The sequence below is a fragment of the Triturus cristatus genome, chromosome 7, assembly GCF_964204655.1.
Source record: "Triturus cristatus chromosome 7, aTriCri1.1, whole genome shotgun sequence".
In the NCBI taxonomy this organism is placed as follows: Eukaryota; Metazoa; Chordata; class Amphibia; order Caudata; family Salamandridae; genus Triturus; species Triturus cristatus.
Genome location: NC_140590.1, coordinates 631,014,800 through 631,042,779, shown reverse-complemented (window position 1 = coordinate 631,042,779; position 27,980 = coordinate 631,014,800). Strand labels below are relative to the sequence as shown.

Genomic DNA, 27,980 nt, shown 5'->3' with positions numbered 1-27,980 from the left:
GCTATCCAAGCTCTTGCACATTTGCATCTGGATGATTGCAACACCCTCCCAGAGTCAACATCTGCTCCCACCCCCAAAGGCAGCCTCCACACAGTAGCATGTCTCAAAGGCCTGAGGAAATATGGCCGCATCACCTCCAACATTATGGAACTTGACTGGCTCCTTTACCAGTCCACATCATCTTTAATAACACCTGCATCATCTACAAAGCCATTATAACTGCTACCCTCGCCTTTCTGACAGGTAGGCACACCACCTCCAGTGTCTGTCGTCACACCAGCAACAAGGATACCATCAAACTGGAGGTGAAGCACAAAAAAGAAAAGGTAAGACAACAGGTGTTCTCAACTTAAGCATCCAGGATACGAAATGACAGCCCTATGTCCTTAGTACTGCCCAAACCCTTTTGTAGGGAAAGGGCTGAAGAAACACCTTTTTAGGGAACACCATGAATTAATTAACAGTCGACCACCACTCTCAGAATCCAACTTTCAGTCCAATCACATTTTACCTGTATCCTTGCCTTTAACTCCATAAAGCGTTCGATTGCCACTTGACTAGTATCACAATGTACAACTACCATATACATACAATCTAAACTTGTACATAAGATATATGAAGGGGACACACAGAAATAACAAATTCAAGCAGTGAATTTGAACAAAACAACAAAAATATCAAATATAACGGAGGAAGAAACCAGAAAAAAAACAGAAGTTAAGTAATGGTTTTTGATGGCACACTAAAGAGTAAATATTCAGTTACTCACCCCCAGTCTGAGAAGAAGCTTCGCTGATTTGTTCAGTGAGATATTCAAGCAAACCATCAAATATTTCCAGAAGATTCTTGATGGATTCTTTATCCCGTTTAACAATGTTCTCTCCTAAAAGGTAAATGGAAAAATGGTGCATAAACAACCCAGAATCATGTAGGCGTTCGCACAAATCGAATGAGTCATATCCACGGAATGCTCGAACTGTAATAATAATTTTAGGAGAGTCCACATGGTTACTCCCATATGTGGGGGAGAGTTGATGGTAAATCCTGAACGGCTGCTAAATTCTTAAGGCGAATGAAACTCACATAGGCAATAGCACAATTCAGTTCAATTCGCTTACGGCAAACAACGCATGTACATCTATTACTAAATGTTTTTATGAACTTGTTTTAGAATACAAAAATAAACAGAAGATAAAATTATGAACTCAATCAACATAAAAAAAAATTAGTTTCCGGATATGCCCTGATTCTTTAAGCGTTTGGCGCGCCTAACTCGCCTTTTGTAACAATAGATATGGATCTTCCAGCATTTTCCCCAATGTGAACTTTCTCAGCCTTATCATTTTTCAAACAATTCTTCTCTAGCGCCTCCAGGTGGCTCTGCTGTAGTGTTAGTCACTGTGCGCAACCATGTGGAAAAACACAAAGCCAATGCCAGAACTATTACCTTAGTCGGTAACAATGTGTTTTAGCCATGTTGTATAGCAGCATGGCTGTAAGGCTGGGGAAAAGGTCATATGACGCGGCCAGCGCAAGTCATGTAACAGCGGTTTTCGGTCTCGCCTAGCGTTGCAGCGCATGCGCTGCTCGCTGGCGAGAGATTTTGTGAGAGAGGGATTTCAGAAAAGGGCTTGAGGCCCCGCCCCTCATTTCCATTGGCTGGCGTCACCGTTTATGCTAAACGGTGGCTTGCCATTGGAAATTAGCTGTTTGCGTTGTCTCCCTTTCGCCTTTTGGTCCGGCCCATCCGGACTGGATCGCCTGCTTCATGGCTGTCGTGAAGCAATTTCTTATCTCAAGGAGGCGTGTTATATAAACAAGCCGTGAGATCCAGTCCGGATGGGCCATCCCAAAAGGAGACAGGGTGCTGCGTGTTTATTTTTGCATCGCGCTTTCACTTAATGTGAAAGCGCGATGCAAAAATAAACAGTGGCTGCCTTCCCGCAATGGCGGCCGCTTGTTATTACTTGGGTTAGAGTTCAGATTCAACATTACACAGTCCGACATCATGGAGATCACGTGACCGTCGCCACTCTCTGAGCAGTCGATGGTGTCCAGATTATTTTAAGCATATCGCGATGAGCTCATCCGTTCCCCTGTAACGTGGAATGGCGAGGTGCTGGGTGGTGTTGTCACACCGTCTCCCTCCCGCAGACTGAAACACTGTTTTCTTCAATAGTACAGACCCACAGACGATCAGAAAAAAAACACATCCTAACTACACCCCAACAACCAGCCACGCTGGCAACAACCAGACACAGACAGCACGGTTCTATGCCAGGTGGAGTGGGTCACACACCTTCCACTCTTGTATTTTAGTACTTATAGTGCGAGTTTATCTCAAACAAATGAAAAACCTGAAGTCCCAGGATTAAAAAAAAAAAAAGAGCTCGTGGTTGTTTCCCACTACCGTGGGACACGCTGGTATATTTTCCAGTCTCTATACTTCGTAAAGCTGTGCGGAGTAACCGAAGGCTGTGGCCCACAGGGCCAGGGATATCAGAAGCTGCAGAAATGAGCGACATTAGCATAAGTCCAACACTCCCGTAGCAAACTACAGCTCGCACCCCTCTCCGTGAGCCCTGGTTTTACATTCCCGTTGAATTGCCTCCGACTTTAAGCGCTATCGTGTGTCACATTCTGCAAATCCTTGTCATGCATATATTAAAAAGGGGCAAAGCAGAGTACGGAGCTGCTGTCGTATACGTGTGTGTGTGTTTGGGGTAAATGTGTCTTTAATTGTATACCTGGGTGCGTTTGTGTGTGTCAGGAGTTGTTGGTGTGGGTTTTTATTTGTGCGTCTGAGTGCATGCGTCAGCTGGAATCTGTTTGTGGGGGTCAGTAGGTGCGGATGAGGAGGAAGAGGGGCGCTCTCGGGGGCACCTCAATGTGAGTTGGTGTCCGTGTGTGTCTGGGTGCCGCGTGGGGTATCTGGGGTTGTTGGTGTGGGTTTTTGTTTGTGTGTCTACATGCGTGCATCAGTTGGTGTCTGCTTGTGGGGGTCGGTAGGTGCGGATAAGGGGCGCTCGGGGGGGGGGGGGCGCCTGGATGTGAGTTGGTGTGTCTGGGTGCGTGTGCGTCTGGGGTTGTTGGTGTGGGTTTGTATTTGTGTGTCTGCGTGTGTGTGTGCGTCGGTTGGTATGTGCGGATGAGGGGCGCTCTCAGGGGCACGGGGCTTGGATGCCACGGGTGTCTGCGATCGGGATAGGGTTGGCCGTGCACTTCTGAGTTCACGCCGCAGTTATCTCTTTGATACACCCCGCCTCCACAGTGCGATCAGCTCAGAATAGGACAAACAAAAAGTGGAAATACTACCGGGTGAAGCTTCGTCAGCAAACCGGAGAGGGGGGTGGTGGTGGTGGAGGTGGAGAGGGGGGTGGTGGTGGTGGAGGTGGAGAGGGGGGTGGTGGTGGAGAGGGGGGTGGTGGTGGTGGAGGTGGAGAGGGGGGTGGTGGTGGTGGAGGTGGAGAGGGGGGTGGTGGTGGTGGTGGAGGTGGAGAGGGGGGTGGTGGTGGTGGAGGTGGAGAGGGGGGTGGTGGTGGTGGAGAGGGTGGAGAGGGTGGTGGTGGTGGAGAGGGCTGCTGCTGCTGCTGCTGCTGCTGCTGCCGCCGCCGCTGCGAGCCCCACAGTATGGTTTGAGCTCTCTTACCCAGCAGTCCCTTTGCCAGGGTTTCTTTCTTTTTTTTCTGCCCTCCCTCCTCTTTCTCCCGCTCTTTTTTTTCACGCACCATCCTCTCTGGCTCCGTCACTTTTCTGAACCCCCTCTCTTGTGGTCTCTCTCTCGCCCTTTGTCACGCATTAGCCCACCCCCCTCTTTCTGTCCCACCCCCTGCACCCCCCTCTTTCTGTCCCACCCCCTGCCTCGCTATTTATTGTATCTTCATTCCATTTCTCCGGCGGTCTTGTTTTGCTGCCTCCTGTTGCATGGTGACAGAGCGCGTACATAACTGAGAGACACACCAGGGATTTGGTTGTGTGGTCGTCTCCCTTCTGCCATCTCGCTCTCTCTCACACACCATCTGTACTTAGACTGTACTAATCTGACATGATTTCAACTTTCTGTGGGCACCAATATGTTACTGAAAGGATTGTGAGCACCCCGATTAATATTCCGCATCATTTAACAGGCGACTAAAGGGATTGATTGCTATCCTCCTAATTACTAATCAGAGACGTTTTAAGGCATGGGCAAGTGGGCTCTGGCCCTGGGCCCCATCCTTTTAGAGGGGCCAACTGATAGATCCTGTTCTGTTCTCCACAAAGCCCTGCCCTGATGACCGTTAATTATTCTTAAACATAGATTTTAAATACCATTTTCTTTTAGTTTATTTTTTAATACAGGTAATGTGTGGGAGCCGTTTATAGACAATATACAGAGAAATATTGTTTGTTTTTTTAACACCATGCAACATCCATAAAAAAGTTCCTTTTAGGGTGAAACAGGAACTCACATTTGAGAAATTGCAATGGGTCACAGATTATTTGCAGAATATCAGTGATCTGCTGCTATAGTACAATATTGAAAACACACATCTCTATTTCTGAATATTAGATAGAAACACATTTAGAATTTAGACTAGTGTGCCACTGCAGTGTCAGTGACTTAGCCAAAGACAACGTGAAACAAGCATTTACAATTCAATAGGTCTTGCATTTACGCGAGTTTGAGCTATTGGCGTTGAAAATGGCAATGCCTAATTTTATGTTTTGGTTTTTAAAACATAAATAAAAGGCAGTCATTTTTTTTTACTTTAATAAGCGCGGTGCCATCTTCACGGACACTGCGCTATGCAAGGCAATAGGCGTTGATTTTGGTATTGTAATTAACAATGCCTTTTAATTTTTTAAAAGACATTGCCATTTACAATGTCAATTGCTCAAAATAATGTCATTGCGAGAACTATTGCATTGTAAATGCTTGTTCTTTTAATCTGACAGGAATACGGGACAAGCAACACAACACTGACTGAGGGAATGGGCCTATAAAGTAAGGAACACAATGTAGGAGGAGGTAGGAAGGTACGGGTAAACCGACGACAACTGGGCCACAGCAACAACGTGGGGCAGGGTGGGTGTGGAGGGGAGACTGCCTGCAAATACATGCACTCTTAATGGAGGGGTGAAAATTAAGAAACAAGCATCTGCAATGCGATAGGTCTCGCATTTACGCGAGTTTGAGCTATTGGCATTGTAAATGACAATGCCTTTTTTTTATGTTTTGGTTTTTAAAACATAAGTAAAAGGCAGTCATTTACAGTGTCAATAGCTTAAACTCTCACGAATGCGAGACATATTGCATTGCAAATGCTTGAAGGCATCGCCGAGTTGCCCCCTCCTGTCTTCCATGGCCACTGAAGAGCTCCCAGTTTGCTACAAGTTAAATAAACAAGCCGGCGGTCACAACTGCGCACAAAAGACCCTTCTGCATTAAGAAACTCATTACAGAAAATAGTGCATACAGACTAATGACGATGTACTGTGTAACAGAAGTAAAAGGGCCAGTCCTCATGGGAGGTTACAAATAAAGACAAGGCGGTACGAAGGAGAGACTATCAAGTCTAATAACGAATCAGAAGCCAGCATTTATAAAGGACAATGACACGAGCCAATGACCAATATTGACGGAGAGTGGGCGGGGCTTCAAGTACATACTTCCAATACCGCATGGCTCGCAGAGCTGCGCTGCCCAATCTCGACTTAAAAGGCAAATGCTACTTACCAGTATGCATCTTGTCTTGGCATGTAGAGCTGCAGATCTACACACTGTGCATAGATCGCCATCTGGTGTTGGGCCCAGATGTTGCAGTTTTTCTCTTGGAAAGTCTTTGGAAGTCACGAGGTATGCGACTCCTCCTTTGGATCGTATTGCGCATGGGCTTCAGCTCCATCCTCAGATTGTTTATCGCCAGCAGGGAAATGATGGAGCGTAGTAATAAACAGTGAAGATGCCCATGTGTGTTGTATCTAAATAAGATAAACCGGAACAGATCAAGGTAGCCGGGGAGGCGGGTCGGCGTGTGTAGTTCTGCAGCTCTACATGCCAAGAACAGATGCATACTGGTAAGTAGCATTTGGCGTTCGAGGCATATGAACTGCAGTTTACACACTGTGCATAGATTGTATAGCAGTACCTATCCCTAGCAGCGACCACCAGTATCTGTTGCACTGGTTTGAAACAATGTTTTGAGTACAGCCTGGCCCACACTAGCTTGTTGCTTAGCCTGCACATCTACACAATAGTGTTTAGTGAAAGTGTGCGGTGTTGACCATGTAGCTGCTTTGCAGATATCATCTAAGGGGGATGCTCCCTAAGAATGCCATGGAAGCCCCTATCTTACGTGTAGAGTGAGCTTTAGGGGGAACAGATAGCGTTCGTTTTGCTTTGTGGTTGCAAATCTGAATGCATTTGACAATCCACCTAGCTATCCCATATTAGGAGATGGGGTTGCCTTTATGTGGTGGTGAGAAGGAAACGAACAGTCGTTTGGTCCTACAAAAGGGTTGTGTTCTCTCGATGTAGTAGAGTAAGGCTCGTTTGACATCTAATGAGTGGAGAGCTCTTTCTGCAACGGTTTGTGGTTGCCAGAAGAATACAGGTAGTTCCACAGATTGGTTTAGGTGAAAGGGAGAAATGACTTTAGGGAGGAATTTTGGATTAGTACGGAGAACAACCTTGTTATGGTGCATTTGCAGAAAAGGTTCGTGAATGGTGAGTGCTTGTATCTCACTGACCCTTCTGAGGGAAGTGATGGCTACAAGAAAAGCAGTTTTCCATGTTAGGAATTGAAGTTCACATTTGTGTAGAGGTTCAAAGGGTGGCCCCATTAGTCTAGTGAGAACGATGTTTAGGTTCCACACAGGTGAGGGTGGCACTCTGGGGGGAATTATTCTTTTGAGGCCTTCCATGAAGGCTTTTATGGCAGGTACTCGAAAGAGTGATAGATGTTGCCCGTTTTGTAGATAAGCTGCTATGGCTGCAAGATGCAGTCTAATAGACGTGAAGGCTAGATTGCATCTTTGTAGGTATAGTAAATAGCCTAGGATGTGTTGAATGGACACATCTAGGGGATTGAAGTTATTGTTGTGACAATAGACCACAAAACGTTTCCACTTGACTGCGTAGCAAGCTCTAGTGGTAGGTCGGCTAGCCTCTCTAATGACGTTCATACAGTCAGGAGGAAGATTCAGATAACCGAATTCTAGGATTTCAGGAGCCAGATCGCAAGGTTGAACTGAGCTGGGTCCGGGTGCCTGATCTCTCCATGGTTCTGGGTTAAGAGGCTTGAGGTACTACAGATAGTTCCAGCAGTGTGGTGTACCACGGTTGTCTGGCCCAAGTTGGAGCTACTATGATGAAAGTGAGGGAGTGTTGTTGTAGTTTGCACACTACTAAGGGAATGAGTGGGAGAGGCGGAAAAGCGTACACAAATCTGCCTGACCAGTTCATCCATATCGCATTGCCTTTGGACAATGGGTGTGGATATCTGGCGGCGAAGCTTGGGCATTTGGCGTTTCCGTGGGTGGCAAAGAGGTCTATCTGTGGATGCCCCCACATTTGAAAGTACGGGTGAAGAACTTGTGGATGGAGTTCCCACTCGTGGATTTGTTGTGTTTGTCTACTCAGAAGATCTGCTATAGTGTTCTGGATTCCTGGGACATGTTGGGCTAGGAGGAAGATTTTTTGGGGTATGGCCCATCTCCACATGCTCTGTGCTAGTTAAGAGAGCTGCAGAGAGTGTGTGCAGCCTTGTTTTGGTATATAGTACATGGCTGTCATGTTGTCGGTGAGGACTAAGACGGCCTTGCCTGAGAGATGCGTTTGAAAAGCCTTTAGGGCTAGGAATATGGCTAGTAACTCCAGATGGTTGATGTGGAGTAACTTTTGTTGAGGTGTCCACCTGCCCTGCATGGTGTGATGTAGTAGGTGACCTCCCCAGCCGGAGAGCGATCTGTCCGCTGTAAGTACTATGTGAGGAACCGGGTCCAGGAACGGTCGCCCTTTGGAAAGGTTTTTGGTGGTCCACCACTGCAGAGAGCGATAGGCACGACCGTCTGCCAGCACCAGATCTGTCAATTGACCCTGGGCCTGGTTCCATTTGCGCGCTAAGCACTCTTGGAGAGGACGCATCTGGAGTCTTGCGTGAGGTACTATGAATATGCAAGAGGCCATCATTCCTATAAGTTGCATGAACACTCTGGCTGGAAGAGAGTGTTCTGGCTGAAATTTGTCACGAAGAGCCTGAATGCTTGCTATCCTGGCAGGACTGGGGTAGGCTAGCTCTTTTGCGGTGTCTATGGTGGCACCGAGGTATTGCTTTACGTGGGATGGTTGCAGATGGGACTTCATGTGATTTACTGTGAAGCCCAGGTCGTGAAGCAGTTGGATAGTGGCGCGAGTGTGTTGTACACACTGGTTGTATGAGCTGGCTTTTATGAGCCAGTCGTCTAGGTATGGGAAGACATGAATGTGTTGTCTTCGCAGGTGGGCTGCCACTACTGCTAGGCACTTGGTGAACACCCGTGGTGCTGTGGTGACTCCGAAGGGGAGCACCTCGAATTGGTAGTGTTGACTGTCCACTACAAATCTGAGAAACTTCCTGTAAGCGCTGTGAACAGGAATGTGGAAATAGCGTCCTTGAGGTCTAAGGTGGCCAGGAAGTCATTTTGGGAGAGCAGTGGAAGTACCTGCTGGAGTGTGACCATGTGGAAATGGTCGGAGTGTATATAGTGATTGAGGGGTCTGAGGTCTAGGATGGGCCATAGAGTCTCGTCCCTTTTTGGTATGAGAAAATATAGGGGGTAAACTCCCATATTTCTTTGGTTGGTAGGGACTAGTTCTATCGCACAATTTTGTAGGAGTGAGATTACCTCTTGTTTTAGTAGTGCTAAATGTTCTTGTGACATTGGACGTTGTTTTGGTGGAATGTTTGGGGGGGTAGATGTTAGTTCGAGGCAGTAGCCCGACCAAATTATTTGCGTTACCCATTTGTCTGAGGTGATGGTAGTCCAGACAGGAAGGAAATTGTGGAGTCTGCCCCCGACCGGAGTGGGATGGTCTGGGGGAAGCTGAGGGAAGTCATTGGGAAGGGGTGGAGGAAGAGCGGGAGGGGTTTGTCTTGCCTCTGCCTTCAATATTGTTGCCTCTGTAGCTGCCTCTTTGGTAACCCCTTGTAAAGGTGGATTGGGTAGGGGCTTTATAGGAAGTGGAAGCGGTGTCAGAGGAGTAGCCTCTGGATGTGCTTCGAAAGGAAGAGTGGCGAAAAGAGCGCCTGGTAGGGTGTGATTGTAAGGCTCCCATAGACTTCGCCGTATCCGTGTCTTTTTTCATTTTTTCCAGGGCCTCATCTACTTTTGGGCCGAACAGATGTTCCTGGTCAAAAGGGTGGTTCAGGATGGAAGCTTGCACCTCTGGTTTGAAACCCGAAATCCTTAGCCAGGCATGGCGACGGAGGACGACGCTGGTGTTAATTGCCCTAGAGGCGGTGTCAGCTGCATCTAGGGCACAGCGGATGGAGGTATTGGTGATGGTTTTGCCCTCCTGAATTAACTCATTGGCTCTATTTTTATATTTGTCAGGGAGGTGTTGCATTATGGCTTCTAGTTCGTCATAATGTGCCCTGTCATATCTTGCAAGAAGCGCTTGTGTATTTGCGATGCGCCATATGGTGGCAGCCTGGAATGCAGTGCGCTTGCCCGATGCGTCCAAGAGTTTTGACTCTTTATCAGGTGGTGGTGCCTCGCCTGATGCTTGGGAGTTTGCTAGTTTTCGTGACACTACTAGGGAATCTAGTGGTGCTGGCCCTCTGATGTAGGCGGGATCTTTAGGGGCGGCTTTATATTTTTTGACTATGCGAGGGTTGATGACCCTGGCTCTGACTGGATCTTTAAAGACCTCCGGCGCGTGCTTGATAACTCCTTTGAGCATGGGCAGGATGGAGGTGGCCCTGTGTGTCGTGTCGAACGTATCAAGGAGGAAGTCCTCCTCCACGGGGTGGTATGGAGATACACACCATGGTAGTGTGCAGCCGTCTGGAGTAGGTGGTTGAACCCCAATGAGTCTTCTGGTGGGGATGGTCTCGAAGGGTAGAGATCATCCTGCGGGACGTTAGGAATGTTATAGTCGTCCCATGGGTCTGGGGAGCCTGTAGGAGTGGGGTCCACTGTAGGTTGGTCATGGGGCTCGTCCCCTATGTCATCATAGACATCATCATTGTCATCATCCGGAGAGGGTGTGTGGGAATGATGAGGTGGGGGGGGGGAGAAGGAGGTGGGGGGGGAGAAGGTGGAGGTGGGGGGAGAAGGAGGAGGTGGGGGGGTGGAGGAGGGGGCGAGGGTATTCTCAAAGGGGAGGTAGCAAAGTCTTTCCTCTTTGGAGGTGGAGCTGGGGCAGGCTTATCCAGCTGTCTCTTTTTGATGCTGAGCATCAAATGTCCAGTCTTAGGATCCTTGACCAGTGTTTTTTGCAATGGATCAGGCGTAAAAAGTTCTTCAGAGAGAGGCCTGTCCGTCGGCGCCGAAGGCATCGGAGCCATAGGTTTTTTTGTTTTAGAGTCTGCAGTAGTCCGCTGTTTTGAACTATGCGGCTTTGAATGGGCTGGTTGGTTACTCTGCTCCGAGATGGTTTTCGGCTTTGAGATATGGGTGTCGGTGGCCTAGTGTTTTTTGCTCGGTTCCGGGGACGGTGTCGGTACCGAGGAGCTGGTGCTGGTTTACGGCGCCGAGTGCTTCGGTATGGAGCTCGGTGCCGAGGAGGAGGCGATTTTTTTTTTCGGCGTCGGTGCTGAGGAGTGTTTTTCGGCACCGACGTTGGGCTGGCTCGAGCCCGAGCCGCCGGAAGGCTTAATAGGCTTCTTTACCGGCCCCGAAGGTGCGGTGTGGGAAGCAGTGTTCTTGGTCGTGCCTAGGCTCGAAGGCGTGACCGAAGCCTTTTTGGATCTCACGGAGGGTGTGGGGTGGGGGTGGGATTTCGGTACCAACGACCCTCTGTGCCGGAGTGATGTCCTCCACATCTGAATCGTCGGATTCGGAGGCGCTGACGGTGTGTTGTTTTTCTGGAGCGTCGACGCCTTCTCTGAAGATGTCATCTGGGATCGCCGTCGACGAATGTGCCATAGTTCTTCGTGCCCTTCGTTCTCGAATGGTTTTCTTGGACCGGAAGGATTTGCACGCCGGATAGTCTTGAGCCTCGTGTTCAGGGGAGAGGCAGAGATTGCTACTTCGTGGAGATCGGTGTGGGGGAATTTGGACCCACATCGAGAGCACTTCTTGAAGGGAGTCCATTCCATTAGCCAGGACCGGAGCTTGGGTAGGCCCGAAGGCCGTCGTCGACGACTGGAATCGAAGGTGTTGATCCATTAGAGCCCTGTCGAGTGTGGAGATCACGATCGAAAACAATACCGTGAAAAAGGGGGAGGATTGCGTGTCGATTGGAGAACTGGAAACTGTTCGGAACCAGAGCGCGAAGATCACATCCGAGCCCGATGGCGGAAAAAAAACAATCTGAGGATGGAGCCGAAGCCCATGCGCAATACGATCCAAAGGAGGAGTTACATACCTCGTGACTTCCAAAGACTTTCCAAGAGAAAAACAACTGCAACATCCGGGCCCAACACCAGATGGCGATCTATGCACAGTGTGTAATCTGCAGCTCATATGCCTCGAACAAGTAGCTTCTAAAGCGCGAGCAGTGGAGGGATGCTGGTCAAGAGCAAGATACTTGCATCATGCCACTATACTGGGATACATAAATGATACAACAAAAAGGTAAGCAGATAAGGTTTTATGTTAAGTCGGTTACAAAACGTTGAAAACAAAAGTGGGTTGTCACACAATGGACATAAACAGAATACCTTATCACATTGACTGTCTATCTTGCTATGCAAACAGCACATTTCAAGGTTATGATGGATCCAGTAAAGAATATCTGAAAAGAGCAAGAAATATTGCTACAATAGAAACAACCAATTGCTTAACATGTTTTAAGATACAAGAACCGAACAGTTGAGAGTAAAAATGATGAGATGCTGGTGCGCAAGCTTTTCTTGAACAATAAAAAGTAGCAAATGATAATCTATTTAACTACGTTTACATTGAAAAGCCCTTCCTAAAAATGCTGGTTGAATGAAGGCAGTGGTACATGAAATATCTATTTCTGGTCAGATTTTATGAACCCTCAAAGCGCTGATGAGGATTAACGTAAAAATGGTAAAGACGTCCATATTGCTCACTGCTAGGATGTAAAATGTGCAACTGTGAACTTTTATTGTAATTGCATTTATGTAGTACTTACTACCACTGAAGAGACATTAAAGCTCTTTACGCCAGGCAGCACGATGCTCCGGGAATCCGATGTTAGTGGTTAGTCATAGTTTACAGGTTATAATTGGTCAACTGAATTAATCTTGTGCTCACAAGGAAACCTTTCAGTGCATTTACATAAGTTTATTTTTGTTGGAAGATGGAATTAATATGGGAGGTGCTATTTGTACAAGATGATCCAAAATCACAATTTGTTAAGCTTTGAATAGTTTGGGGCATAGGGGTCTCTTTTAGGACTTTTTCTTTAACCAGGTGAACAGCTTCAATTGCATAACACTCCACAGAGAATAGAAACAGCCTATGGTTTCTGTAGGAAGGTGGAGTATTTTGTGGTGATGCTGGTTAGGCCACTCCATGCAATACTCACACAATAGCCCAAAGATGGTCCTTGGATTCACAATAATAAATCCATAGCTCAGTCCTGGTACAGTGGCAAAGAGCAGTTAGGCTTTACTAGAGGAACATGTGTTAAGCGTTTCAGAGTACCAACATGGATGAGAAGTAATTGACACAACTCGAAAGAAAATCTGACACCAATTTATAAAAATAAAGTAGATTTGTATATAAATTTAGACCCAAAATGAAGTAAATTGGATAAGTATGACCAGAGTTATGGCTTTTAGAAGCAAAATTAAATCACTGCAAAACAGTACTGCAAAACATTATCATTGCGGTCAATAGAAAAAGCACTAGTGACAATCGGTTACTTGCAGTCCGAGTTGTGTGGAACCCAAGGAGAGTAAAGGTAAAGGTAATGCGGGTCTCAGGACCAAGGCACGACAATTCTATTTTACCTGTCTCGAGAAGTCTGGGTGCAGAGTTGTCCTGGCTGTCTATGGTGCTGAAGCAAGAGCTGCCGGAGTGCTGGTTTACAGCTTACACAGTGCTGATTAGGAACAGAGTGCAAAATGTCAGCAATTTCGCCACTGCGGACGTCGGATGAAGGTTTTGCAGGGTTCCCTTAGGGTATAGTGTTGAGTAAAAGTGGTGGTTGCCGGACAGGTGTCCAACAAGACTTGGCAGCGGTAAGGTCAGAAGAAAGTTATTTTGACGTCCAGAAGGCAGGGGGGGAAAGGTAGCCACCTGAAACTTGCTGGGGGGGTCAGGACTACGTTTCCCACAATGCACTGGACCATCTACTTTTGGGTGATCCCTCAAAAGGGCCCAATGGCTAGCGATTCTTTGGTTCCGGTACACTGTCTTACCTGCGGTGTGCAGGGGACTAGTGCCACTAGGCCAGGGGAGTTTGGAGTTGCCTTTGGCTCTGAAAGGGGTGCCTATGGTTGGGGGAACCAAGCTTTGGTCTAGTACGAGTCACAGTGTTGCAGTTCCAGAAAGGTTGCCACAGGTGCAGGGCATCCCTTTTGGGTTTGTCGGGCTCCTCTTGTTGCAGACTCTGGTCTCTTCTTGTGCTCTTCGTTGCAAGTCAGATCAGAACTGGGGTTCTGGTGTCAGGGGTAGCCCTTAAAAGGAATACGCCGCAATACTGAGGACTCTGTTTGGGACAATGCCGGAATTTGAGGCGCATGTTAAATAGACTGCACCTCGTGAACTCTTCCAAGTAATCTCTGAAATATTGTGAAGACTGGAAACATTAAGTAAAGCCCTGATGAAGTTCCCCTTGAGGGAATGAAACGCGTTGGCTGACCATTTCTTATCAACTAGAAAAAACATTTTTGAAATAAAGAGGACATTTGAACATAATACTTTGGCTTCTTGGACTGTTAGATACGTGCACCTCCATTTCTCTTTCTTGAGTAGCCCTTAAAAGCTAGATGTAGTGGTGTTAGGGGTGTAGGTGCAAGTTGCCAATGGGCTACTAGCCCCAGCAAATTAATCAGTCCCTGAGGTGACCACATCTGGGGGGTGGTCACCTTTTCCACCCAGAACCACTTTTAAAAATGGCAGACGTCTTCCTCAGCTGTAAAAAAACAGGTAGGCCACCTTACAGAATACCTAATTTTCCCCCCTGCCTGGGTGCAGATGGGCCTGGGGGCAGGGAGTTTCCTCCTTCAGGAGGTAGCCTGGCTGCATATCACAGGTAGTGAAGGCTTTGAAGCTCATCGACTTGATGTATCACTTCCTGGCAGGTGGTCAGATTACTGTCTTGGCAGAAGCAGCTGCGGACTGGCAGCCAGAGCACAGGAAAGGCTGGGACAACCAGGTGGGCAACCTCCAAGGTAGCCACCTTGGTGGATACCACACCATCCTCGATACGAAATTTGTGTGAGGGGTGATGAGGCACTTTGTTTGATACCAAACAGGACATATTTCGGTGGTACCATAATGGACCTGGCGACCACGAGTATGCCCGGGTGACAGCCCATGTTATCCTTTAACGGTAAAGGCCACCATAGGGGACATATAAGCTTGCACAATGTCCTCCCCTTTAATATAATGCACCTTTCCTCCTGGGCTCATGTGGACTTCCTTTGGGGTGACTGGCATATATTAAATAATAGTTCATTGACTTAGACCCAAATGGTTAGGACAAAGTCAAGTTGGAGCAGTTTGCACTGCTCCTGCAGTCTGCAATGGCAGGCCTGCTGTTGGCAGTTTACTTGGGTCACTCAGGGTGGCACAAACTGTGCTTCAGACCCTGGTGACCCCTGAACACCCATGCCCATGTAAAATCGGATTCTCTCGTTTTTTGATTAAGCTATGCCTCATCCATTTCTCACCCCTGCTCTGCTTTCAGCCTGGCTCTACCCTTGACACTGCATCTGTATAAACAGGAGTAAAGAATCTAGATTGGGGCATTGTAGGCTGTGCATACAAGCAGAGTCAGGTAAATACAAAAATATCTGCTGTACCTATAGTTATTTTATAAACGCATCTAAGTCGTTTCTTAAGACAGAAAAAACCACTCTATCTGGACCGTGTAGAGATTACAAAACACATAGAAATAGGGTATTAATCCATGTTTTAATTTCGACCTTATTTGAAAAAGACTTATTTGATGAATACGTAAGATTTATACATTACACCAACATTTTTATACAGACAAAACCAAGGACCTATTCGTCCTACAATACATTGGTACCCATGGACAATCTGTGGAATAAAATTATTCACACATACTCATTCATACTAAGACACATTCATGCAATGTAACAAAAGACACATGACCCTAAAAGCTAAAAGTTGAACAAAATACAGGCCCAAAATAATGGTAGGCGAGTCTTCTTAAGTGTAAAACATACACAGAGGGGTACAGAAAAGAAGAATGGCATATGGTAAACAGAATGGAGTAACAAGAAAATGTGTTCTTGTAATGTCTTAATAAATCTGTGTGGTGAACAATCCAGTTCAATATGCCGACGCGCGTTTCGGTGTAACACCCCCTTTAACCGGGGCAACACCTTCTTCAGGGCGAGAAATTATTCAGACATAAGTTCCATGGGACCTACCAAGTGATAAATAACAATTAGTGAACAAAAAACTATTAATTCTAAACATATCCATTAGATAATACTGATTATTCATGAAGTTGCAACATACAAAATTCATCTAAAATGAACACTGGTCCAGATACATGAGTGGTTGAGCATTGAACATACTAATTATATTATGAGCGTTGCACACATGATAGAAAATAACGAACAAAATAGCCAAGATACGAGAAAAATTTGTAAAGGAAAACACAAACAACAAATGGTTTAGTCATACTAGCAATCAATCAAAAGGATTCCTGGATGTATAGCTTAAACTGGATACCGTTGTACAAAATCTGGTAAACAGCATTCAGATAAAAACAGTAAATGAAATTTTTTTTGGAAAATTCACCATGGTGGTGTGTCCCCATATATAGTCTGGAAAATAGTATCAACTAAGAGATGGGTGAGTTTCGAGTAGAGTAACAAAAGATAGGGGTGCTACGTCTGCATGAAACTAATGATTAAGTAAAGGAAGATGAGAGACATGCTCACCAAGGGATCAGTTGGGAAGATAAGAATATATATATCTCTCTCTCCTTAAGTTTAAGGACACAACCTCAGTACTTCTTACGGTGAACAAATATAGCAATGTAGTGGAACTTTTCAACTTATTGGCATGCGAGATCTAAGGAAGAGAGTAGATCAGGAAAGATTAGCATTTCAGACATAAAACAAAGTTTGTTAGATTTGTAATGTTTATAGAGGGCGACAAAGGCCATGTCCCTGGGACTTAATCTACCTGAAATCAGCGGTTTATAGGTGTTCTCTGTTTGCACTTTTTGGGCGATGAATATGAGTCAATGAGTCTGAAATACCAATGAAAACAAAATAGGCTAGTGAAGGTCTATTTTTTATATATAAATCATAGACCAATGTAATAAGCGAGAAACTTAAAGATGTAATTAATCACCTACTTAGGTTTTTAGAGAAAGCACCTCGTAATTCCGGCTCGATGTGCACCTATCCTCACGCTTCCAAGGTTGGTGAGGAAAAAGGAAATGGATTCTGCCACAGCGTCTGGTAAGCGAGACAAAATAATTCGAGTTAGCGCTCCAGGACTAATTGCGGGGTCAAGGTTATTTCTAATCATTGCCCCATGTGATATGCGAATAACTCAAAAATGTAATTAATCACCGTTTTAGTTTAGGGAAGACATCTCGCTGTTTCTGTTTGGCGTGTGACTGGGGGAAAAAGAATTGGATTCCGCCGCAGTATCTGATGAGTGAAATAACAAAACAATTAGAGTTAACGCTCCAGCGCTGATTAAAAGAACGAGGAAATTGTTGTCTTTGCCATTCTACCTATTTTCTAAACGCTTACCGGGGGGAAGTTTTCTAATGCTTTCAGTCCTTCGCCTCAGTCCAGGTACGCAGATCAATGTAGACGCTGCTCCGCATGATATGCGAGTAACTCAAAAATGTAATTAATCGCCGTTTTAGTTTACGGAAGACATCTCGCTGTTTCGGTTTAGCGTGTGACTGGGGGAAAAGGAATTGGATTCCGCCGCCGTATCTGATGAGCGAAATAACAAAACAATTAAAGTTAACGCTCCAGCGCTGATTAAAAGAACGAGGAAGCTGTTGTCTTGGCCTTTATACCTATTTTCTAAACGCTTACCGGGAGGAAGTTTTCTAATGCTTTCAGTCCTTCGTTTCAGTCCAGATACGCAGATCGATGTAGAAGCTGCTCCGCTGCTGGTCCGCTGCTTTCTGCGAAGCGAGCAACGACCAGTTTGATTGTGAGCAGCTGCTTATATACCGGCAGGGGCTGTGCACAAATCACGTCCTAGGGTAGTGTCAAAGAGGTGGCTATGGATTCTGGAGAGACTTCGGAGTGAAGTGACCATCCCTATTGGCCTTAGAGTGAGAAATATACCAGGTCTTTTTGTGGAGATCAGGCAATTCCTCGAAAAATGGGCCCCGATATCAAACAGATGCTCTAGGGACTGGATGATCCTTATTGTTGAAACAGCCAGAGAGGTAATCCAACTATTAAATAAGCGCTGGAGCGTTAACTTTAATTGTTTTGTTATTTCGCTCATCAGATACGGCGGCGGAATCCAATTCCTTTTCCCCCAGTCACACGCTAAACCGAAACAGCGAGATGTCTTCCGTAAACTAAAACGGCGATTAATTACATTTTTGAGTTACTCTCATATCATGCGGAGCAGCGTCTACATTGATCTGCGTACCTGGACTGAGGCGAAGGACTGAAAGCATTAGAAAACTTCCCCCCGGTAAGCGTTTAGAAAATAGGTAGAATGGCAAAGACAACAGTTTCCTTGTTCTTTTAATCAGCGCTGGAGCGTTAACTCTAATTGTTTTGTTATTTCACTCATCAGATACTGCGGCGGAATCCAATTCTTTTTCCCCCAGTCACACGCCAAACAGAAACAGCGAGATGTCTTCCCTAAACTAAAACGGTGATTAATTACATTTTTGAGTTATTCGCATATCACATGGGGCAATGATTAGAAATAACCTTGACCCCGCAATTAGTCCTGGAGCGCTAACTCGAATTATTTTGTCTCGCTTACCAGACGCTGTGGCAGAATCCATTTCCTTTTTCCTCACCAACCTTGGAAGCGTGAGGATAGGTGCACATCGAGCCGGAATTACGAGGTGCTTTCTCTAAAAACCTAAGTAGGTGATTAATTACATCTTTAAGTTTCTCGCTTATTACATTGGTCTATGATTTATATATAAAAAATAGACCTTCACTAGCCTATTTTGTTTTCATTGGTATTTCAGACTCATTGACTCATATTCATCGCCCAAAAAGTGCAAACAGAGAACACCTATAAACCGCTGATTTCAGGTAGATTAAGTCCCAGGGACATGGCCTTTGTCGCCCTCTATAAACATTACAAATCTAACAAACTTTGTTTTATGTCTGAAATGCTAATCTTTCCTGATCTACTCTCTTCCTTAGATCTCGCATGCCAATAAGTTGAAAAGTTCCACTACATTGCTATATTTGTTCACCGTAAGAAGTACTGAGGTTGTGTCCTTAAACTTAAGGAGAGAGAGATATATATATTCTTATCTTCCCAACTGATCCCTTGGTGAGCATGTCTCTCATCTTCCTTTACTTAATCATTAGTTTCATGCAGACGTAGCACCCCTATCTTTTGTAACTGTACTCGAAACTCACCCATCTCTTAGTTGATACTATTTTCCAGACTATATATGGGGACACACCACCATGGTGAATTTTCCAAAAAAAATTTCATTTACTGTTTTTATCTGAATGCTGTTTACCAGATTTTGTACAACGGTATCCAGTTTAAGCTATACATCCAGGAATCCTTTTGATTGATTGCTAGTATGACTAAACCATTTGTTGTTTGTGTTTTCCTTTACAAATTTTTCTCGTATCTTGGCTATTTTGTTCGTTATTTTCTATCATGTGTGCAACGCTCATAATATAATTAGTATGTTCAATGCTCAACCACTCATGTATCTGGACCAGTGTTCATTTTAGATGAATTTTGTATGTTGCAACTTCATGAATAATCAGTATTATCTAATGGATATGTTTAGAATTAATAGTTTTTTGTTCACTAATTGTTATTTATCACTTGGTAGGTCCCATGGAACTTATGTCTGAATAATTTCTCGCCCTGAAGAAGGTGATGCCCCGGTTAAAGGGGGTGTTACACCGAAACGCGCGTCGGCATATTGAACTGGATTGTTCACCACACAGATTTATTAAGACATTACAAGAACACATTTTCTTGTTACTCCATTCTGTTTACCATATGCCATTCTTCTTTTCTGTACCCCTCTGTGTATGTTTTACACTTAAGAAGACTCGCCTACCATTATTTTGGGCCTGTATTTTGTTCAACTTTTAGCTTTTAGGGTCATGTGTCTTTTGTTACATTGCATGAATGTGTCTTAGTATGAATGAGTATGTGTGAATAATTTTATTCCACAGATTGTCCATGGGTACCAATGTATTGTAGGACGAATAGGTCCTTGGTTTTGTCTGTATAAAAATGTTGGTGTAATGTATAAATCTTACGTATTCATCAAATAAGTCTTTTTCAAATAAGGTCGAAATTAAAACATGGATTAATACCCTATTTCTATGTGTTTTGTAATCTCTACACGGTCCAGATAGAGTGGTTTTTTCTGTCTTAAGAAACGACTTAGATGCGTTTATAAAATAACTATAGGTACAGCAGATATTTTTGTATTTACTTGTGAATTTTCCCCTGCTGCTCTACCTTCATCTATTCAGGGGTTCCCCTTTTCTAGTGGTTTTTCCTTACAAGCAGAGTCAGCACAGAAGAACAGCTGGCGTCAGCACAGGGTTTTTCAGACAGTGGTAAAGTAAAGTTTGCTCAGAGAGCATATCTTGTTGTGCAGCTTCAGGATGCGACAGTTACACAAGGCACCAAGGCTGTTGATTCTTACAGATGGTTTCATTTGTATGTTCTTCCCAAAGCTCTATTTACCTCTGGGCGTCCCTCGTTTGTGATCTTTGCTATAAAATCCCATGTAACCATCGTTTGGTGTGCTCTCGCCTTGAGTATCTCTATGGTGCTTGTCGGACGGAGCCCCATTCATGAATGCTAATTAAATGAACTATGGTTTGTACTTCGCTCCAGTGTCGATTCCTCCTTACTTGTTAAGAACTCCTGGACTAAAGGGTGACCCTACACCAGTGGGTTATTAATAATCCACTTCCACAAATTGGCACCCAACGTGGGCCCCATCAAGGGCTTGCAGTCGGACCAGGGGAGGAGATCGGGTCGGTAAGACGAACTTCGCTGAGGGGCGCCCCACCTGAAGAGACTAATGTTGCTCGTGGTCCATTTTTCAGCTCTCCGACTCTGATCTTCCTAGCGGCTGCTGGCCTTGACTGGGGCCCTCAGACGGTCATTCTTTTGGGTCAGGGAGGATCGACAGGTGGGAGTTGAAGACTACACAAGGTAAATCTGTATTGAACCGGTTCATTTGGTTAGAATTTGTTTGGTATCCGTTCGGGATCTGCTTGGAATGTTGGAATTTAGAATCCGTTTTGGAACTTGCTATTTGTTTTGACTAACATTTTTTGTTACAGGCAATGTGAGAATATGTTTTATTTTTCTCTGTTTATAAGTTTTTTATATCTTATATAACATGCCTGTGATTAGCACTCTTTGGAAGTTTTGTTATTGCTGCTGCGATAAGCAGAGCATTTTGGAAGCAAGTCAGCCAGCACCACCAGAAGGTATGCCGAATTTTGAGATGTACATCAAATATCGTATTTGTCCCATCATGTATAATACATTGTGGAACAAATATACAAAAGGGGATCCCCAGTTGCAATGGCCATTAGAGGGAACAATAGACCCTCACAAACTCTAGTATCTAGAGAAACAATTGGTTTTAAAGAAAGTTAGGCCACCTATGTTTGACAGTTTGCATATGTGTAGGAACGAAGTGAAGGAGCATCAGCTCAAGGCAGAGAAGGTACAAAGGTAACACGGTAGGAAGACAGTATCAGAAGTATAAGGAATTGAAGGATAAGGAAGTTCAGGAGAAAAGGGAATGTTTAGATGGAGAACATAGATTATTAATATTGAAGACACACAGTAGCAGTTCAGGTCCACCAAGAGAATGTGGATTCAGACATTGATGGACTATTGATCGAACAATCCCCACCCCCCATATGTACCCTTAACACCTCTTCCCCCTGGACCACCAAATGTCGTTCCCCCTGTACCTCCGGTTCCACCTTCTTTGCCCGCGGTTGTCCAGCTCCCTATTTCCCAACCAGTGCCAGTACATCCTCTACCCACTCCATCCCAGGTCACTGTCCCCCCATCCCAGGCTACTGCACCCGAAATGACTGATGATCCTGTACTTTCTGTATCTGTCCTGACCCCTCGCATTCTTTGTTCTACTTTATCTCAAAATCGTCAGGATGCAATAAGATTGATGGTATTAAATTGGTTGAGTGATCTAGAAATGGAGGTAGGAGAAATGATAGATCAGTCAGATACAGGATTTTTCTGACGGCGAGCTTCTTTGTCTCATAAATAAGTTCTCATCAACTTATGGTCCAATGGGAGATAAATACAGGACAGCATGGCCCTGATGATGTTAGAGCTATTAATCAACAGTGTCAGATAGTAGCCTTCCCTGTAAGTAGGATTAACACTGCCATAGCAACGATAATTGGATATCGTAATGAACTTTCTTCCTCTCCTCGAATAAGACCTATGAGGGAAGCTGCGCCACAGTTCATTCCTGGAAGAGGGAAAGCAGATAATGATGACCCTAATAGTCCTGATGCTAGAGCCCATTTTTTGTATAATTGGATATATATGCCCTGGAAAAGGACGGATGTACTCACTTTAAAAGCCTCATTACCAGACATACGGAAACATCCTAGAGGATTTTATGATGATGTACAGGCAGCCATTGATTCTTGTATCATGACCTTAGCAGCCTTTAATAATATCCGGACTCAGGTCGATGCTGGCCGTACTACTCTTCTGGTGTTCTTGGATCTCACCGCGGCCTTCGACACCTTATCTCCTCATAGGCTGGTGGCTCACCTTCGAGAGATGGGTGCCGGGGGTACAGCTCTGAGTCTCCTTGCCTCCTTCCTTGGTGAACGTGAACAGAGGGTGAAGTTAGGCCAGTATTTTTCAGCTCCTAAAGGCCTGCAGTGTGGTGTCCCACAGGGCTCTTCTTTGAGCCCTACACTCTTTAATATCTATGTGGCCCCACTTGCAAAAATGGTAAGATCTTTTGGGCTGGAGGTGTTGTCCTATGCGGACGACACCCAAATAATGGTTTCTAGAACACATACTGTAAAAGACTCGGCCCTTAATTTTAGGAGTTGCATGGAGGCAGTTTCCCTCTGGATGGTGGAAAATTTCCTGAAGCTGAATGGAGAGAAGACCGAGGTCTTGATCTTTGGGAGTGATCAAGAAATCTGGTCCAGTGGTTGGGGGCCGGCCACGCTGGGGGTCTGTCCGCATCCAGTTTCTCATGGGAAGAACCTAGGGGTGATCACGGACAATGCTCTCTCTCTGAGGCTGCAGGTAAACAGGACCGTTTCCACCTGTTTTGGTATCATCAGGATTCTTAGAAAGATCTCTCACTATTTTTCTTTTGAAGCTCGTAAGCAGGCCGTTGTGGCCTTGGTAACGTCAAGACTAGATTATTGTAATGCCCTTTATGTGGGCATTAATAAAGGCTTTATCCATCGGTTGCAGATGGTGCAGAACGCGGCGGCCAGGCTGGTCTTGAACCTTCCTTAATTTCATTCAGTCACAGCCTCGATTAAGCTTCTGCACTGGCTCCCGATGAATGATAGGATCATTTTTAAGATTCTATGCCTGACTCATGAAGCCTTTTATGACTCTGGTCCTGAGGGCATTAAGTCGATCGTTTGTCATTATGCTCCCTCCAGATCTCTTCGGTCCTCGGACAAAAACCTTCTTAGTGTTCCCAGGTTTAAGAAGGCTAAATGGGGCAGCAGAGCCTTTTCCACTATGGCGCCCAAATTGTGGAACTGTCTTCCATTGAACATTTCTAGTGAGGCCTTGCAACCTTTATTTCGTAAGGCCTTAAAGACCTGGCTCTTTCGTGGTCCTTCAGTATGAGCATGATCCTTTTTTCTCTCGTCCCCTGATGTTTTGCATCCAGCGCCTGGACGCCCTTGGGCTACGTTCGCGCTTTTACAAGTCTAAATTCATTCATTCATTCATGGTCAGAATTTCAGACAACCAGCTAGTAGGGCCACTGCGTAGACAAACTCCACTAGGGGTGGATCAATGTGCTTACTGTAAGGAGAAGGGACATTGGCGTTCCGAATGTCCTGTTTTAGCTGCTGGTGGGAGAGGAAAGCGACAAGTGAATGGTAGTCGGGGGACTTCAGCTCCCCGCCAGCTGCCACAGCAGGTTCAAGCTCCAGAGAGAAATAGGTCAGGAAATTATTTTGATCAACGAAATAATCAATATTCTATGGAGGATTGGGAGTCAGAGGAAACTGTGGGAACACATTTTGCCTAGAACAGCGTAGGACAAGGAGGACCAGTTGAGATACCTGTAGACCAGTCAGGGCCCTATATAACAGCCAGTATCCTTGGGCAGGATCAGAAACTGGTCCCTGGGACACCCTGGTCTGGCCAAGTGATTACATCAAAAGGATTTAATGGAACACCAACTCCTAGCCCTGTGTCCCAAAAACTACCTTTGCAGGTTACAAATGTCATCACTACAGCCCCCTTTTTACTTCCCCCACATGCTCCAGATAATCTGATGGGACTCGATCTTCTGAAATATTTCCATGCTACTATACATTGTTCCCCATCTAGAGTACGTGTCATTTTTTGGAAAAAGACATTGCCTAAACAATATAATTTTTGTTTATGTTCGGACCTGGATTCTGTCCCTTCATGTGTTTGGGCTACTGCTGACACAGATGTGGGAAGAATGGACATTTCCCCAGTGGATATACAGGTTCGGGAGGATGCTTCCTTACCAAGGGTTCCCCAATAAAAAGTATCAAAGGAAAGTGAGGATGCGCTGATATCCATCATCGATGACATGATACGTACAGGAGTGGTTGAGGAAGTTTCCTCTAATGTATGCAATAGCCCCATTCTCCCTATCTTAAAACGGTACGATGGAACAGGGGATAAGATTTACTGATTTGTGATTAATTTAAGAGAAGTCAACAAAATAGTGATTCCTCAATATCCTGTCGTCTCGGATATTACGACCTTGTTGACATTAATCCCACCTACAGCCACTGTATTTTCCGTTATCGACTTCAAGAATGCCTTTTTCTGTATTCCTATACATGAAAACAGCAGATATCTATTTGGATTTTCATTACGGGGCCACTCATTTAGATTCAGTAGGACTCCACAAGGCTACACAGAGAGTCCTAGCATTTACAGTCAGGCACTTAAACGACAGTTGGATGAACTTCTTTTGCCACCAGAAGTTACACTTGTGCAATATGTTGATGATATTTTGCTAGCCGCAGACACAGTTGAGCATTGTAAAGAGGCCACTCTCTCCCTATTGCATCATCTTGCTGTTAAGGGACATAAAGTCTCTAAGAATAAGCTGTAATAGTCAGTCTGAAGTCACTTATTTGGGTCACCTCTGGTCTAAGGAGGGCCGCACTCTGACTAAAGACAGGATTCAAACTATCCTAAGAATTCCTATTCCAAGTACTCAAAAAGAAGTCAGAGCACTTATTGGTATTACTTCCTACTGCAGACAGTGGATCCCGAACTTCACATATCATCAAACCTCTTTTTCCCTTGTTACTAAAGACACTCCCTCTCCTCTACCATGGACATCTGAATGTCATTAAGCATAATCAGCAGCTTTGGGCATCCCTTTGTTCTGCTCCAGTGTTAGGCACTTCAGACTATGCAAAACCTTGCACTCTATATGTACACGAGAGAGAAGGATGTGCATTGTCCGTCTTGACACAATCATATGGTAATAAGCATCGTCCATGTGCTTATTTCTCAGCTGTATTAGACCCAGTGGGCAGACGACTTCCAGGTTGTCTTAGGGCAGTAGCTGCCACCGCCATCACTATACGACAATCTGAAGGGATAGTGTTGAGTAACAAGCTTATGGTTATGGTACCACATTCTATAGATGCGCTCCTGAACCAGACAAACAACACTTGACTAGCGCTAGACTCACAGGATACAAACTTACGCTTTTGGCACCTCATATCACACTCAAGAGATGTTTGACATTAAACCCAGCTACATTATTACCTTTGCCAGCTGAACAAACTCAAGATTTACATGACTATTTTCCTCACAGATGAACAAACTAAGGGAAGAATAGATCTTAAGGATACACCTTTGTTAGATCCTGAGGGAGAACTATGGGTGGATGGCTCTTGTTTAAAACTACCTGATGGCACCACCTTTGCATCCTATGCTATAACCACATTACAACCTGTGGTGGAAACAGCCTGTATCCCACAAAAATCTGCCCAAGCAGCTGAACTCATTGCACTTTTAAGGGCTTGCGAACTCAGTCAGGGATTATCAGTAAACATTTATATGGATAGCCAGTATGCATTTGGTGTGGCACACAATTTTGGCAAACTTTGGAAGGAACGGGATTCCTAACCTTCCATGGTTCTAAAATACAACATGGCAAATTGGTAAATAGTCTTCTTACTGCCTTGACATTGCCAAAGAGTGTGTCCATTATCAAATGTAGTGCCCACAAGAAAATTACTGACAAGGTGGGACAAGGAAATGCTTTCGTTGACGAAGTTGCACGAGATACTGCAAGTGCACTCATAAGTAAAGTAAATGTACTACGATCCCAAGCTGAAAGATGGGAAAATATGTATAGAGAGATTAAGGAAATACAGCAGTCAGCCACTGAACAAGAAAGGGCAGAATGGCAAAGGGAAGGAGAGCAAGATGATTAGGAATGTTGGAGGTCAAAAGATATGTCAAAATGGAAGTTGCCCTATGCCTATTTATTACCTTTTGTGACTATGGCTCATGGACCTGCTCACGTTAGTGCCAAAAACACCATCTCACAACTAGATCAGGTCTGGGACATCAACTTTTATGTAAAAAACAACTGTATACAGAGCACGACCCACCGTAAAAGCACTGCCTGCAATAGCACCTTACATTTCAAAAGCACCCATCCTCACCTTGTGATTGACAACATTCCTAATGGCGAAATGGTTCGCATGAGGAGAAATTGTAGCACTGAGGAGGCTTTTGATAGGCATATTAGTGAGACCAAACAACGCTTCCTTGCAAGGGATTATCCCAAAAATAAGCTAGAGAAGGCCCATAAAAGGATTAGTAAAACATCTAGGGAAAATACCCTTAAGTCCAACCTTGCAACAAAGACTAAAAATGCCCCTGTGGCTTTTAATACACAATATAATGATCGTAGCAATAAAGTATATAATGTTCTGAGGAAACATTGGCATCCACTGCTGGAAATCCCCAGTCTTAAAGAACTGGTGACACCTAGGCCTAGGGTCACATACAGAAGAGGACAGAATTTGAGGAACATCTTATGCCCAAGTTATGTAACTACGCCAAAGACAGTCTTGTGGCTGCCCCACAATATTGAAGGTTTTTACACTTGTGGGGACTGAAATGTCTGTAAATGTGGGAAAAATAAAACCAAGACTTTTGGTTTCAATACCAATCGCATACACAATATCAATCACATGATCAACTGTAAGACCAGGTACGTTACGTATGTGCTGGGCTGCCCATGCAATAAAATATATGTGGGCACACGATAAGACCACTCAAAACCCAAATCCAGGAGCATTTAAGGGCCATACGTAACGGTGACCACAGGTATCCTTTGACCTACCATATGCAAGAAAACCACAGCACTAATGAAGATTGCTGGTTCATAGGAATTGATCACATCCCATTTCATCCGAGAGGAGGTGATAGGGAACTATCATTGAGAAAAAATTAAGCTGGTTGGATTTGTAAACTTCGGTGTGTAGAAATGGGTCATAACAGTGATAATGAGATGCACTATTTCCTATAAAGTCCGGATATTGCCAGAATGCCTCAGAGGAACATCTGCATTTACAATATGGTGATTTCCGGTCATTGTTAATGAAAACATCACAGAATTTGGGAAAATTATGCCTATCTGTACCGGTCTTGATTTAAACACTGTAAGACTGGATTAATCTGAATTTGCATGGTGCAATACTGAAAATATTGATATGCAAAATGTGTATATATTATGATTATCCTCGACTATTTTTCCTTAACAAATGATTGTTTTTTATACTTTTTCTGTTAGTCACTCATGACTTTTTCTTTTTTTTTAGTCGTTATATCTTTGCTGTTATATCATACCTATTATGATTACTTTACCCCACTATCCACAGGAATCTGGGAGCTAAGGTATCTATATTTGGTTACTACCACTCAGATTAGAGCCACATTCAGGGGTTAATAGTTGAAAATGCCAGGCAATGGGCAAGAGACAGTTTAATGACCCTTTTTTTGACCATAAGAGTTATAAAAGTTATATTACCGACAATTACCAGACTGTCAGATATGGCAGCTGGCTTTAATTCTGGGCACACTGGAAAACTAACATGCCATCTAGATGAACTTCTTGTTCTTTATACATGTTGATATTAACATCACTCTCTCTCGAAACGCCACATCACTTGTGGCTCTAATTTCATACGTCTGTCCCTATTTGGACAGACGGGACA

General features: G+C 44.6%; 1 protein-coding gene across 2 annotated transcripts in view; it reads right to left on the bottom strand.

Annotated features, from left to right (window-relative positions):
* CEP95 (centrosomal protein 95) overlaps positions 1–27,980 on the bottom strand; it is a 717,939-nt gene that overhangs the window by 541,543 nt on the left and 148,416 nt on the right. For both annotated transcript variants that reach the window (XM_085617251.1, XM_085617252.1), the window contains exon 4: positions 770–883. In XM_085617251.1, the coding sequence (XP_085473377.1) occupies positions 770–883 (114 nt within the window). The remainder of the gene's footprint in view (positions 1–769; positions 884–27,980) is intronic.